This window comes from Sinohyriopsis cumingii, chromosome 6 (genome assembly GCF_028554795.1).
Source record: "Sinohyriopsis cumingii isolate HCF-2022 chromosome 6, ASM2855479v2, whole genome shotgun sequence".
In the NCBI taxonomy this organism is placed as follows: Eukaryota; Metazoa; Mollusca; class Bivalvia; order Unionida; family Unionidae; genus Sinohyriopsis; species Sinohyriopsis cumingii.
Genome location: NC_142966.1, coordinates 102,469,323 through 102,483,263, shown reverse-complemented (window position 1 = coordinate 102,483,263; position 13,941 = coordinate 102,469,323). Strand labels below are relative to the sequence as shown.

The 13,941-nt window shown below is 33.9% G+C and overlaps 1 protein-coding gene across 1 annotated transcript in view; it reads left to right on the top strand.

The window, feature by feature from the left end:
• LOC149797585 (uncharacterized) overlaps positions 1–13,148 on the top strand; it is a 39,450-nt gene extending 26,302 nt beyond the window's left edge. Inside the window, exons 3-4 of the mRNA XM_089960778.1 lie at positions 6,299–6,358; positions 12,715–13,148. Of these exons, the coding sequence (XP_089816904.1) occupies positions 6,299–6,358; positions 12,715–13,148 (494 nt within the window). The remainder of the gene's footprint in view (positions 1–6,298; positions 6,359–12,714) is intronic.
• Positions 13,149–13,941: the final 793 nt, after the last annotated feature.

The following is a 13,941-nucleotide window of genomic DNA, read 5'->3' as shown; positions in this document are numbered from 1 at the left end:
TGCAAGCAACAACCCATGGTTTATACTGCGTTGCGCAGACCTCTCTCGTTTTAACTTCAACGCCATTAATATGTTTGTTTGCAAAACAAATTTCCCTTAAATTTCCAACCACGTATTTCTTTCATTGTCTAGTTAAGTCCTTAATGAAGACGTGCATTCAATATTTTCATAAATAGCGCCACTGTGCAAGTTTTAATCAAGTTTGACTAATGATTCCAATGCTAGTAGTGGTGATACAAATCCAGTGGAAGAATATGATTCATGACGTGCTTTAGGTTTCTAACAAGGAAAGAAAATTAAGTTTGGTTCTGGATTCAGATTGCCATTAGAGAAAGCCATAAAACATCAATCAATGGCAGAGGTAATAACACAAAAAACATTCGCGACTCGAGCATAGTATAATGAATTTTGAATTAGGGCCTTTGCCAATTATACTTCTTATTCACCATGTCCGAGCTAATTATTATTCATCTGAACTTAATTTCAACAGAACTACGAGACGAGTAATAACTATAATTAAAACATGTATCTGAAGTTCTGTATAGTGTATACAGTTAGTTAGTTAGTTGGATTATAGTGGTTTTCGTTCTTTTGAACATGTACCACTTTTTTATTCACGCACTGCGTGATTTTTAATTACTCCTGGGGGAAGGAAAAGGAGCCTCATCCCCCAGGCTTTTATGTACTCAAAGAGTACTTTTTAATTTAGCCACTCATGTGTAGGACTAACTAGTCCTTAACAACCTGACTGAAAGGCTAATAGACATGAGTGGGAATAGTCACACCACACACTCGTGTTTCTTAGTTGGATTGAAATGCCCCAGGTGTCAAACCAAGCAGTATGTGACTCCCGCCACGATTGGTCGGCAGCGATGAGGTCACATTAGGACACCCGGTCTTGTGGCATTGACGAAGTGGCCCGCTTTTTTGATATCATCAATTGCCTTTCCCAGTCCGATATTCCGGTAGACAGAGCCTTCCTTTTTTCCACTCTGTTTAGGTGGTGCAGGTTCATCAGCTTCATCGCCGCTGGATGATGATACTTCCAGGGCCGCTGCCAGCGTGGAAGTTTCAAATTCTTCAGCGTCGTCTGCCAACATTGCCTGGATTTGGCTGAGTATGTTAGTAGAAATAGCTGTGGAAGCTTGATTTAAAAGTTCAGCCAGATGTTGTTTAAGAGACAAGGAGACGGTTAAGAGTATTTTTTTTTTTTTTTTTTTTTTTTTTTTTTCTTTTTTTTTTTTTATTCATCAATTCCTTATTTATTTTGATTCCCTATCTTATTGGTTTGGAATGAAAACAGTGTATACAGTGTTATACGCAACATATATCAATCTGAAAGGTAACTCCAAGATGTGAGGACGGAAATAATTGTATGTAAAAGATTTTACAAAATATTTAATTGGTCCGTAACAATTTTGAAGACTTATGAAAAGTACCTAATGTATGTATTCTGGTCATATCCCTTAACAATAATAATAATAATATCAATACTAATAATAATAATAATAATAATAATAATAATAATAAGAAGAAGAAGAAGAAGAAGAACAAGAAACAAAAACAAAAATAAAATACTACTACTAATAATAACGATAATAATACTAATAATACCGTTTATTTGTAATAAGACCACTGGCCCATGATACATATCCATACATCATGTGGTATAAAAAAAACATTATAATGCGTAACAAAAGAACATCGTATTTATAAGAAGTAATATACATGAAACTAATAGTTATTGCTCTTTTCGGATATAGGTGAGATACAACTTAATATTGCACAGTAATCAAACAAAAGGATATAAGGTTAACCTTAAAACTTGTGAGGTGCGAGATTTGTGATGTAGATCTCAAGTCTTATGTAGAAGTTGTTTCGGTTTCTCTAATCTTTATGGCTTTTATAGTAAACAATGCTAAATTAGTCATCACAATTTAGTGGTATCATTGTGTATAAAGGACTTACATTTTCCTAAAGTTGGGTTATTATATACAATGGTGGGTAAGTATTTTCCTCGTATTTCTCCATATAGCGGAAAAACAGTAATAAAATGCAATTCATTTTCTATGTTACCGTTACAAATTTGACAGCATATTTCCTCATAGCAGATACTTTCATATCTTCCTGTACTACCTCTCACTGGGAAGTTCCCCGCTCTAAGCAAAGTTATTATGCAACAATGATCTTTATCTCCCAACAATTCTAGATATTTATGACAGGTAAATTCTACTCCTAATGACCTACAGAAGCGCAGTCTTTCCAACGACTTAATCTCATCCTGCAGCTTTCTTTCCTGCAGATATCTTCACATCTCTTGCTGACCAGCCTAAGAAATATATTTTCATCATGTACACCCTGTATACACCAAATACTGACAACATCAGATGTAAATAAATGCCTTTTTAACATAGTTAGCCCAGAGATCACCACCCCCATCCTAACTGTAATACGTAGCATTGTTTAGGATATATGTCTTCTGGCATTTTTAGAATTCTTAGCCAAAATTTCAAAATATGTTTATATCGTATACACTGCATAATAATTCTTCCTAGTTCGTTATATATGAATGCATTTGAAGTAGACTTAGATGTACCTAGAATATATTTACAAATGACAATGAGCCTTTTCAATATCATTAGCATCATAAAAAACCACACCTCAGCTCCATACATAAGTATGGAAGCTACCTTTGCGTCAAGCAGACGAAGCAATCCCGTTAGAGGTAATCTGTCCAATTTTGAAAGAATTTGTTTCAATGTATGCACGGCATTCAACGCCTGCAAGAATATATAGTTTTCTGGCCCGTATACCAAGAGTGTGTTGAAGAAAATATGCATCCTAAATACTTATAATAGGTTCAATCTTTACCTCTGTATAGCCATAGTACCAAGTTCGTAACTTCTGAGATAGCAACCTCTCCGAAATACAACCACTCTTGTTTTCTCCCATATTCACCTTTAATTTCCACTTTAGGAAATATGTATGCAACTTATTGAGTATATTTTGCAACTGGTGAGCAGTGTCAGCAACTACAATTAAATCGTATGCATACAACAGCGAAAATAGTTATAAGGCTTCTACAGACACTCTCCTTTTTCTTTCATCTAAAAAGGTTTTCAAATCGTTCAAAAATAAAGAAAACCTTAAAGGCGATCAAACACAACCTTGTCGCACTCTCAAAGGGTAATTAAACACGTCGGTAATAAGAAAGTTGGACTTAGCACATGTTTTTACATCCAAAATAAATTACATTAATGATTCTTAACATTTCTCCACTAATATTTTAACTAACTAGCTTTTGGTACAGTAAAAGTCTCTCTATCCTATCAAATGTTGTTTTTTTCATAATCAATAAATGCTGCATAGAATCTACCCCTGGGTTTTCTTAAATATTTACAAATTAAAGTATATAATATAAATATATTATCTGATGTTGAATACCCCGCTCTAAATCCTGCTTCTCTTTACCAAGTAATTCATTTTCCTCCACCCATTTATTATGTTATTTAAAAGTGATATAAACACTTTGCTTAATACAGGTGGTAAACTAATGCCCCTGTAATTGAACTGTTCATTTGTATCCCCTTTCTTCACAAGAGTTATGATGACAGCCGTTGACCAATATTCTGGATAATATTCACCATCGAATAGTGTATTAAATAGTGTTCTTTATATTGGTGCAATTATGTTGCTTGTACATATAAAGAATTCGCTGGATAAAGCATATATTCCCCCAGCTTTGTTATGTTCCACTTTACTCAATGTTAGGCATACGCCTTCTTCAGTGATTGTTCAGTCTAAATTCTCGTAAAATACTTGAATGTTTTCAGTTTCCTGTATCTGGTCAACATAACTTGAAAAAATAAATAATTCAGAAAACTGTTCATGCCAGGTTGTAGACGTGATATTGCTTTGCATACCTGTGATTTGGTTGTTTACAAGGAGCCAGGAAAAAGCTGAGTATGTTTAGAGTGTAATGCATATTAAAGGTTTTACTTTTTGTTTTAATTCATATTACTTTTGCTTGCTTCTTGTTAGAAACATATATATTTATATCAAATGTATTATCTTCAAGTGAGTCACTTTTAAGTTTTAATCTAAACTCATTTAGACATCTTAAGGCTCGCGTTTGGTGTCTGTGCAATCTGTATCAAACCAAGGCTGACATTTAACAATTCTTCTTGAAGATGTCACAGCTAGAATTTGCTTTCTATTGATTGTTTTCATTGTGTTTTCTGCGTCATGGTATAAATCAGTAATTGCTTCGACGCATTCATTAAGTTTGTTATTTTTTATACCATGTTATCTTGTCCATATTTTAAGATAATAGATGTGTGCAATTTTGTATAAACGATAGACCTTCTTCTTTGTTCCATAGATATCTATTTATTTCGTTACTCCCAGAGACAAGTATAGCCTTTTGCTCTAGTTTACCCATGTAGACAAGTGAAATGGGCATGTGTATTGATTCCAAGGATGATATACTGTTTACAATACATACGTCGGCTAAGCCATAATCTAATGTTGAGGTCGAATCACCATGCAGACATAACCATTTAATTATCCTTTTATCTGATGCACATCTGCCATTACTGATTCTCAATCCAGTCATTTGGCATAGTTTAAAAAGTTTTTCTCCTTAGTGATTTCCTTCCTTTACGTCTTGCTTAGTCCGATAAGACATTACTTCGTCTTCTATATAATTGAAGTCTTGAAGCTGGTAAATAATACAATCATATTTGATAAATTCTGGTTCCGTTCCGGTATAGACATCAAAATCATTTGTAATTGTTTCTGTATAGTCAGCATATTTCATTTTCAGATGAACTAACTCATTTTTTACCATTGCATATACATTTTCTCTTGAATTAAAAGAGGAGTATTCAGGTGACAAATAGACAAAACCAAAAACTGAAGTTAAACTGCAGTCTGCTAGCCTTAGACGAAACAACTAACCAAATATTTTTTGTGGCACATTTTCCTCTCGATATATTCAATTGCTTGAAGAGAGGTTCATGAACAAAAACAGAGATGCCCCCAATTTCTTTTAGCAGATTGTGATTCAATTCTTGCGTTATCAAACTTTTTGTAACCATTAATATTAAACTGGTCGATAGTTTCTGTCCATATTTCAACAAAACCATGCTATACCACATTTGTCAACTTAATTAGAAAATCTGACCTCTCTTCTCTAGAAAGTTTCTCACTTAAACCAGATATATTCCATACCAAACCACCTAGCACAGAAGTAGAACCGTTCTCCTCACACACATTTTGTAGACCTCGGCCCGAGTCCTATATTTTGTCTTCAACAACTGCATCATTTCTACTCTCATCAAATACATACCTGTAACCGTCTATTATTAGCTCAGCTTATGATATTTGCAGACTGTTTTTTCCCTTATTCTACAGCTTTTTTCAATGACTGGTAGAGATTGGCACGAGCGTTTCTCACTCTGAATGAAAAATCATCAGCTACGTGTACGTTAACTGGTCTGCCAGCTGCCGCTGTGTTTTTATTCTCGGACGTGGTCCTCAATGTTTCACGGGCGTCTTTCCTTGTTTATCTATAGCGTCTCAGCACTTTCTCTTTGTCCTTATAATTTGAAAATGTAACAATCACGGTTCCTGGGTTTTCTTTTTGATCTCATCCGATGGGCTCTCTCAACGTCTATCCTCTCTGAATCTAAACTATGTGCATCCCTCATATACACTTTAATCGATGTATCTGTATCTACCTACTTCTCTTCGCGGGTTTCAGGCCCACCATAAACCAACAGATTCTCTCGACGCTGCTCAAGCTCTTGTTCGTTCGTCTGCAATCGCGTTTCCAATTCAGTAACTTTCTTCGTCAGGTTCTCAGTCTTCTTGCATAGAACCATATTCGGATAATTAAGCAATTCATTTTTATTTTTCAGCTCATCTTAGGAACATTCAATAAATATAAATCGATTCTTTAGTTTCCTTACTTAATTTCTTATCTCAAGCATTAACTAATAATAATAATAATAATGATAATAATAAAAATCATCATCATCATCATCACCATCACCATCATCATCATCATCATCATCATCATGGTCATCGTCGTCCTCATCATGCTTGTATTATTACATCCAACAGAATGACAGGAAGACAGCGGAATAATCCTTCCACGAATGCAAGTAAATGAGTCAAAAGGAGTATCATATAAAAACAAACATTACGATAGATTCTGTGTTTGAGTGAGTTAGTTATTAAATATAATAAATTTTGGTTGAATTAAAATCTGTGAAATGTGTTCTCTTCTTTTCAGGGCCTGTGATGTTGGTTGTTGTGATCATATTAGCCATGCCACTGGCCATGTTCATTTTAGGTAATGTATCAAATTACGGACTTTTACTTCAATAATCAAACTGTAAGGTTAAATTATAAGTTATATATATATATATATATATATATATATATATATATATCCCAGGAAATAATTAATTTTCATTCCAAATCAATTAGTAGTGTCATCTGAACGCCACACTTCAAAGTTGGCTCAGCATATGACAGTCCCAGTTCATGGATTGTTTACGTATGTTTATGTATTAATATGAACCGTATTTGAATTCCGGCGATTGTCTATCAGCAAAGGCATAAATATGCATTTAATATTATAAAAACAAATTGAATATGGCACATTTAATACTGACATTAAGTGAAGTTCTAGTCAATACTAAAGACATATTCTTAGGTCTTAATAAACATATTCTATGCACACTCGTGCATGCATACATACATTATATATATATATATATATATATATATATATATATATATATATATATATATATATATATATATATATATATATATATATATATATATAATTACGCAATATATATAGCCATGCTTATGCACACACATACTTCTGTAACTACATGCATAGATACATACGTATGAACATACATATATATATATATAATCACCCTCACATGCCTTCATTTGCCGAAAAGGAAACTCGAACTCACGTGGAAAGAGGTGAGATGGCAAGTGCCTTGGCCAACGAGGCTCTTAATTTTAAAGTGCCATTCGTTTTGTTAGTACGTCTAATTAGTGATTTGAATATAATATTCCTGATTTTTAACAATGGTAGATTTCACTGACTTTTAGTAGTTTACTAATTGCATGTTGATGACACCAAGACCGTATTACAAGTAATCAATTTGATGAAATTTAAAGGTGAGATTATCGTAACGTCATCAAGCGCAATTGTTCCGCTAAAGACAGTTCCTCATTTATGAGACACTAAACACGCAATCGCACGAAGATTTTCTGCTTTATATCACATTCTAATTGCAGACTAATAGATATATCGAAATACACTTGTATAGCGCACGTATCATCTGATTATTTTACATTATATGAAAATATGATCTTCAGAATATCTGATAATGACCGAGTAGCTACAGACGTGTAATCAGTCTGGTGTCATGGGGTGAAACATCACACACACAGAGAGAAAACAAAATTGAAAGTATCGGACTTGTTTACTCGAGTATATTGGCAAAGACTTAATCATAGTATTTGTTTATTCCTTCATTTTTTAGTATTGTATCACGGAAGTTAGAAGAAATTTGTATTGTCTGTCTTTGGAAACCTACTGTGTAGGCGACTGCCTGACACTCTGTCTACGTCAGTTCATCTCAGAATTAAAATTATTCTCTCCTATGCAAGAGACAGATATGGACGACTCATAGTGATCGTGCGATTAACATGCTTCTCCAAGGACACGTGCTAGAAATTAAAAACAATGTTTAAGCGAATTGATATAAATTAGACGCCACCATAGGTTTACGTTATCGTGTAAGCATCTTGCACGTTCGCCAAGTAGCTAGAAGGAGAATGTGAATGGCTCTATGCTATTATTACTCCGTGTAATTATTTACACCAACCTACTGTTGTGATGATACGTCAACAAAATCCAGATTGATAATGACAGTTTTTATGTATTTCCATTTAATAATAACACGCAAGATGCAACTGTTTTGCAGAGCATAGGTTACCACTTTCAATCACTTAAAAACACTTTACAAGTAGTGTCAAATGGGGGTTGTGAGATCTCGTGGACGCGACCAGGAATACTGTTGACAATTACTTCTCAGCATCTGGAATTCTAATGGCATTCGAAACATTTTGTCTTTGACTGTCAACTCTATACCCTTAGTACCACCACACTATGCATTGTGTATCCCTGATTACTGTGTAATATTTACTGCTTGTTAGTAGTTACGTGTTTAGCCAATTTTTATCATCGTATTAGTTATCTAGCGTAATAAATACAATGCTTCGCTATGCATACCACATATACTGTATTGAACAAATCACGAGTATGTTCAAACAACCTGTAACTGATATAAACACTAACACCCATAACAAATCCGATGAATATGCATCGGTATTTTAAATGACTTTAGAAATGTTAGCAGAAATCATTACGCTTAGACGTTCTTGGTTGTCAAAAACCCACCTTAGTTTATGTTTAATGAATTGATGGGATGAGTACATGCGTATATAAAACAAAAGCATGATCCAGGATGTTAATAGTGACTCACAAAAGCTTGCACTTATGGACTTTAATTCAAGTAGTCAAGTCATTGAACCTTACGGATATTTTCTCTACATTTTTGTTTATATAACTCATAACTAATAATCGAAATTTCTTCTACTGAATTCCAACTTATTTTGATTTATATCCAAGTAGGAATACTCCTGACTTGGAAAAGTGCAAAAATCGTTACAAAACCTGGCATTAGTTTATCCTTTTTGTTTTTTATTAGTGGTAGTAATAATGGTAGTAGTAGTAGTATTTCATAATACCCTTTCCTATAACCGATTTGATTTCACGGTGTTCCTTCAATATTAATGATACGACAGTTTCAATTCCTTTTGTGCTAAGTGCAATAATTATAAAATTTCTTTCATATTTATTTATTTATTTATTTATTTATTTTAATTTTGAATGCACGTGTCACTGTTGTAAACTCTTGGTCTAAATCAAATAAATCTTTTCCTTCCTTTTAGTTTATTTTGTTATATTACCTTGTACGGTTATTATTACCACTTTTCGATCAACATTGTCTAACGTACATGTTTTTCGTGCTCGGGATGTAATATATTGTAAGATTCAGTTAATAGATAGGTGGAACATATTTTACCCCTTTTGATGTAGTACTGAAAACAATGGATAAAGTGGTCGTTGTATCTTTTATCACATCTTTTAACATATGCTTTGTTTTGTTTCCTACGGCATCAGTCTTTGATGGGTTGGGTGCGGCTTTCTCTGACAAACAATTGCTATTATTCATAACTGACATTGTACTATTGTTAGATGCTGGTCTGTTGCTTATGTCAGTACCTTCACGCTAAAATTATTATTTCCTTATTATTATCTTCATTAAACTGATTATTTTCATCTCTCTCTATCAGCAAGTACTATAAGATTCTATATTCTTTTAGAAATTGTTGCATATTCCTCATATCAGTCTCGAAAGCATATAGTTCATGGTTTCACATATTTATGGGAAATACTGTTCAACACTGTCTTTGTTAATATATTTTTTCTCTCACAGCGTGCAATGGCTGTTCGATATCATGTAAGGTTTTGAATCTCCGCATGAACCGTTGTTGAAACTTTTGGATCCTGATCCTTCATTCAGTTCTACTATGTCCAAACAAAATGTGGCTTTACTTGGAACTAGTTCTAGATATATCTTTGTTTCTATTTTCAAACTATCATCCTACACTGTGTTGCATATATGAGAACAGGTGCAATTGTGTAATTAGAAACGAAATCAGTTACCTTAACAGAATCAGGTGAATTGGTGATACCGTGATTGTTGAAGATTAAGTGACTTGTTCTTGTTTGACACAATGTGATTAATTTCTCATCTAGATATATCTGTGATCACTTTATGATCATGTTTACATGAAAAAATAACCCACAAACATGGCACTAAAATCTTATTTCATATTTTAGCGCATATGCTGATGTTCCGTCTGTTGACGTGTAGAAGTGGTTCCGATTTGCATTTTCCGACACTGAAAGGCTTTTAAAATGTTAGATTGGATGACAAGTAGAGAAAGGAGAATTGCCCATGAAGATAACACGTTTGCCAATCCGGATTGATCGCGGGAAACGAACCCTTGTCTGTGTGGGCACGACTAAAACACCTTAGCAACTGCGACAAAACTGTTTCTCCTGTTGACAGTAATTCCTTATGTTTGTTTGCGATGACATTAATTATTGTTTGATACAACGTCTGCCTGATATAAGTAAAAAGTCTTAAATGTGAGTGATTTTTTCATCAGTTGTCAATTTGCATGACATTGACGTTTGTTTCCCCATTTCTTCCATCAGCTATCGCATTAGTAAGTTTATACAGATGCGTTCATTTCATTTTGAATGAATTCGCTAATTTTAAGTTTAGGACTTGCATGACTATTACATCCCAAGATACCAAATAGTTTCATGCATACGTTTTATTTAGTTTCTTAGAAACTTGCTTTAACCTGAGTCATTCACATGTCATGAACGTCATTGTAATAATAAGTTAGACCTGGGGAAATGTCAACCTGTTTTGAGTGAAATTCTTCTGCCTTCTAGTTTTATGTGTATTTACTGCTATTCCTTTCCAATTCATAATCATTTTTCTCTGTGCAAATTCGAATGTGTGTAATGTTTCCCATTTAACAATACGTCCTTAACATTCCAATTATATCACTCGTTTTCTTCATCAACCTGTCTTTCACATCCTCTTTCTATAAAATGTGCCCTTTAGTACTGTATATGCCAACTCCTTTCATCGTTTTTGCTTTTTCGTAGCAAGAGTATTTCGAGAAAGAATATATATGATGCCGTGCAAAGCAAAGATTAAAACCAATTAAAACCTGCTGTGTATGATCAAAGAAGACGACTTCAAATAAATAAATTTTGAAATTCAACAGATACTTAAAGCTAACAAGATACATGAAAAGTGCTATAGATCGAGCTACAGAAGGTTAAGGCCACAAGCAGACGCTGTCCTCTAAGATACAAAGTTAAAAGTGCCAAGACTGGCAGAAACTGTATTCCTCTCGTATTACAGGCTACCGAGATATTTTGCTCATTACTGACTCCTCTACAAATCTATGGGAGAGCTTGAAAGTATCAACTATGGTCGCATAGCGACGATCAAATAACAAAACAGACCACCTTGTACGAGCCTAACTGAACTTGAATCATTGTATGGAATCATGAACACACTTATGTAAAAATAGATTTTGTCCGATCTGTAGAAAAATTACAAATAGTAGTACATCCAGCAATTCAACAGCTTACGTTACTTGCAATATCAAAACAAATTATGTTTATGGCAGGAAAGCGCCTTTTACATTCTTACATGAAATCTATGCTCCATCAAATGTGCCAAACAGCTGACTTCAGGAAGGGAATCAAAACAAGGTTAACACAAATCTTGAGAACCATTTTGCATTAGCCGGTCACGTATCACAGACTCACGAATTCATGTCCATGGCGAACACTCGCATATAGAGTGACAATTAACATGATCATGCAGAGAATTAGAAGATGCTACAGATGTGACAACATATGAAATAAGACTTTAAAGAAAAAACTCTAATACAAATATGTTTTATGTTTCTTTCATTGATATGATTAGATAGTATTTTATTATTTCTTTATTGTCAAGCATTAACATTTGAGCAGTAATTCTTCATAATTATTCTTTTATCTTAAAGGTTTTATCCTGTATTATTTCGTTTTGAAGTTATTTGGGTTGGAAGTGTTTCCCCATTTTTTATTACCTTCATTATTGTTTTCTGTACCTTATTTTCCTTTAAGACATTGTTCATTGTTGACACTTTTCGAGTTTAACCTCAAATCGGAGCAACAATTGGCATTATTATGGTGACATGCCAATTGAACGGTTTCATCTTCCTATGTTTTCTTGGGTTGGAAGGACTTATTTTCAAAGGTTTAATTTTTTTTCAACTTTTATGTTTTAATTTAACAATTAAATGTGCGACTTATCTCCTGCTGACGTACAGTTCGGCTTTGATATATGCCTACGTATACATACATTCCATTGCCGTCCATAAAAACGTAAATATTTAAGCTTTATGTCTCATTCTGGCAAATCTTTCGGATAGAATGCTAACTAGTAGGCCGCTATTGATGGTCTATATGACAATAAGATGATATTTTTGGTAAATGACGTAGAAAATTTGTAACCCCCAAACAGTTTACCACTACTGAGGCGTATCTCGCTTGACCTTTTATAGGTAATATATCCCTTCCTGGACATGTAGCTGCTTGTATTTTAATTTGTTTTCACTTTAGTTGACTCTTTCATCATCTGATATATTTTCATCATAGTAGCAAAATGTAAATATGTATTGTTCTCACGTGTCACTTTCTGCACGTATTTCCATGACCCTTTTTCACTCTGAGGAACACCATCCTTAAGTTCGAAAATTAATGAAACATAATTGTTCCCAGTGCCGTTGTCCAATCTTACGATCTCATTGGGAATGAGGCACATATTTAAGCCATGCTCGTTAGATATATGTGACTTTTCAAAACTATTAACAAAGTGGACGGGTTCCAATCATGGTTAATAGAGCGGAAAGGATTGAATCTGTAGAATTTAATGACACTGAACAAATGATATTACCTACTTTCAGGAGTTAAGTATCTAGACGATTGTCCCAGGGAGCCCAAATTACCTGTCTACCTTCTTGTTGGTGGCATCTTTGGTACCATTAAGGTTATCCTGCTGCTGTGGATGCAGCTTCAGCGTCTGAGGGGAGATGATGATGACGGGATAAGGGATGATGGGAATCTTTCTACCATGGGCAAGGTGGCCAGCACTGCTCTCACCATATTTCTCTTTGTATGGTTTGCCTTTGGAAATTACTGGTTGTTCAGAATGGGAAGGCCAAATTATCGGCCGCTTTTACACGAGCCACGTAACTGGTGTGATAAGACAGTGCATACCTTCATATTCTGGCAGTTGGTTGTGTGCTACGTACTGTTAGGTTCCGCAATTCTTCTAGGAGTTATATTTGTGTGTTGTTTTGTCTGTTTAAAGTTTGCAAAATCAGGAGTGAAAGGATGACTTCAAATTACACATTACTTCAGTTTTGGATGTTAGAATTCATCATGTACACACACAAACAAACACACACACAGATATATATATATATATATATATATATATATATATATATATATATATATATATATATATATATATATATATAATCATCAACATCAATTTATTGATGTGTTTACTTTGAAAGTATCATTGAAACTATGAAAATAGAACTTAAGAAACAAATAAAATTATTGTAGCCAATAAAATCAGGTAAACTCATTCCATTATATATTTATTCGTGCATTAGTGCGATATATAAGATGACCTTTAGTTAATATATAAACATATATGTCTTAAATATCGCATGATGTATAGGTAAGATTCGGAACATTAAGACAGAAATTGTCAAACCCAGTATTGTTCACAGAGATGAGAAAATATAATTTAACCAGATAAAATATATGCTATGGCAGAGGCAACGTGTACCGGATATGGACCTTCGCTCGAATCCAAAGATGAAAAAGGACACGAGCATACAAGAGGTAAATGTATAGGTACGGCACACAAGGTGTGATATTTGTTCGTCAAACGTATCGCTAATTTAAATTATACTGAACAACGATGAAAAACATATGACATACAGTTAGGATTGCCTAGTTGATAGCTTCTTGAACAAAAGAAAAGATGTAATAACTAAGGCACTTGAAGATTGCTTACGATCTATGGAATAACCTCTAGAATTGATAGTACAATTATTTTGTAAGGATGAAATGTCTTAGCAGTTTGAGTATTCTCTAAAAGATACTGTATTGGT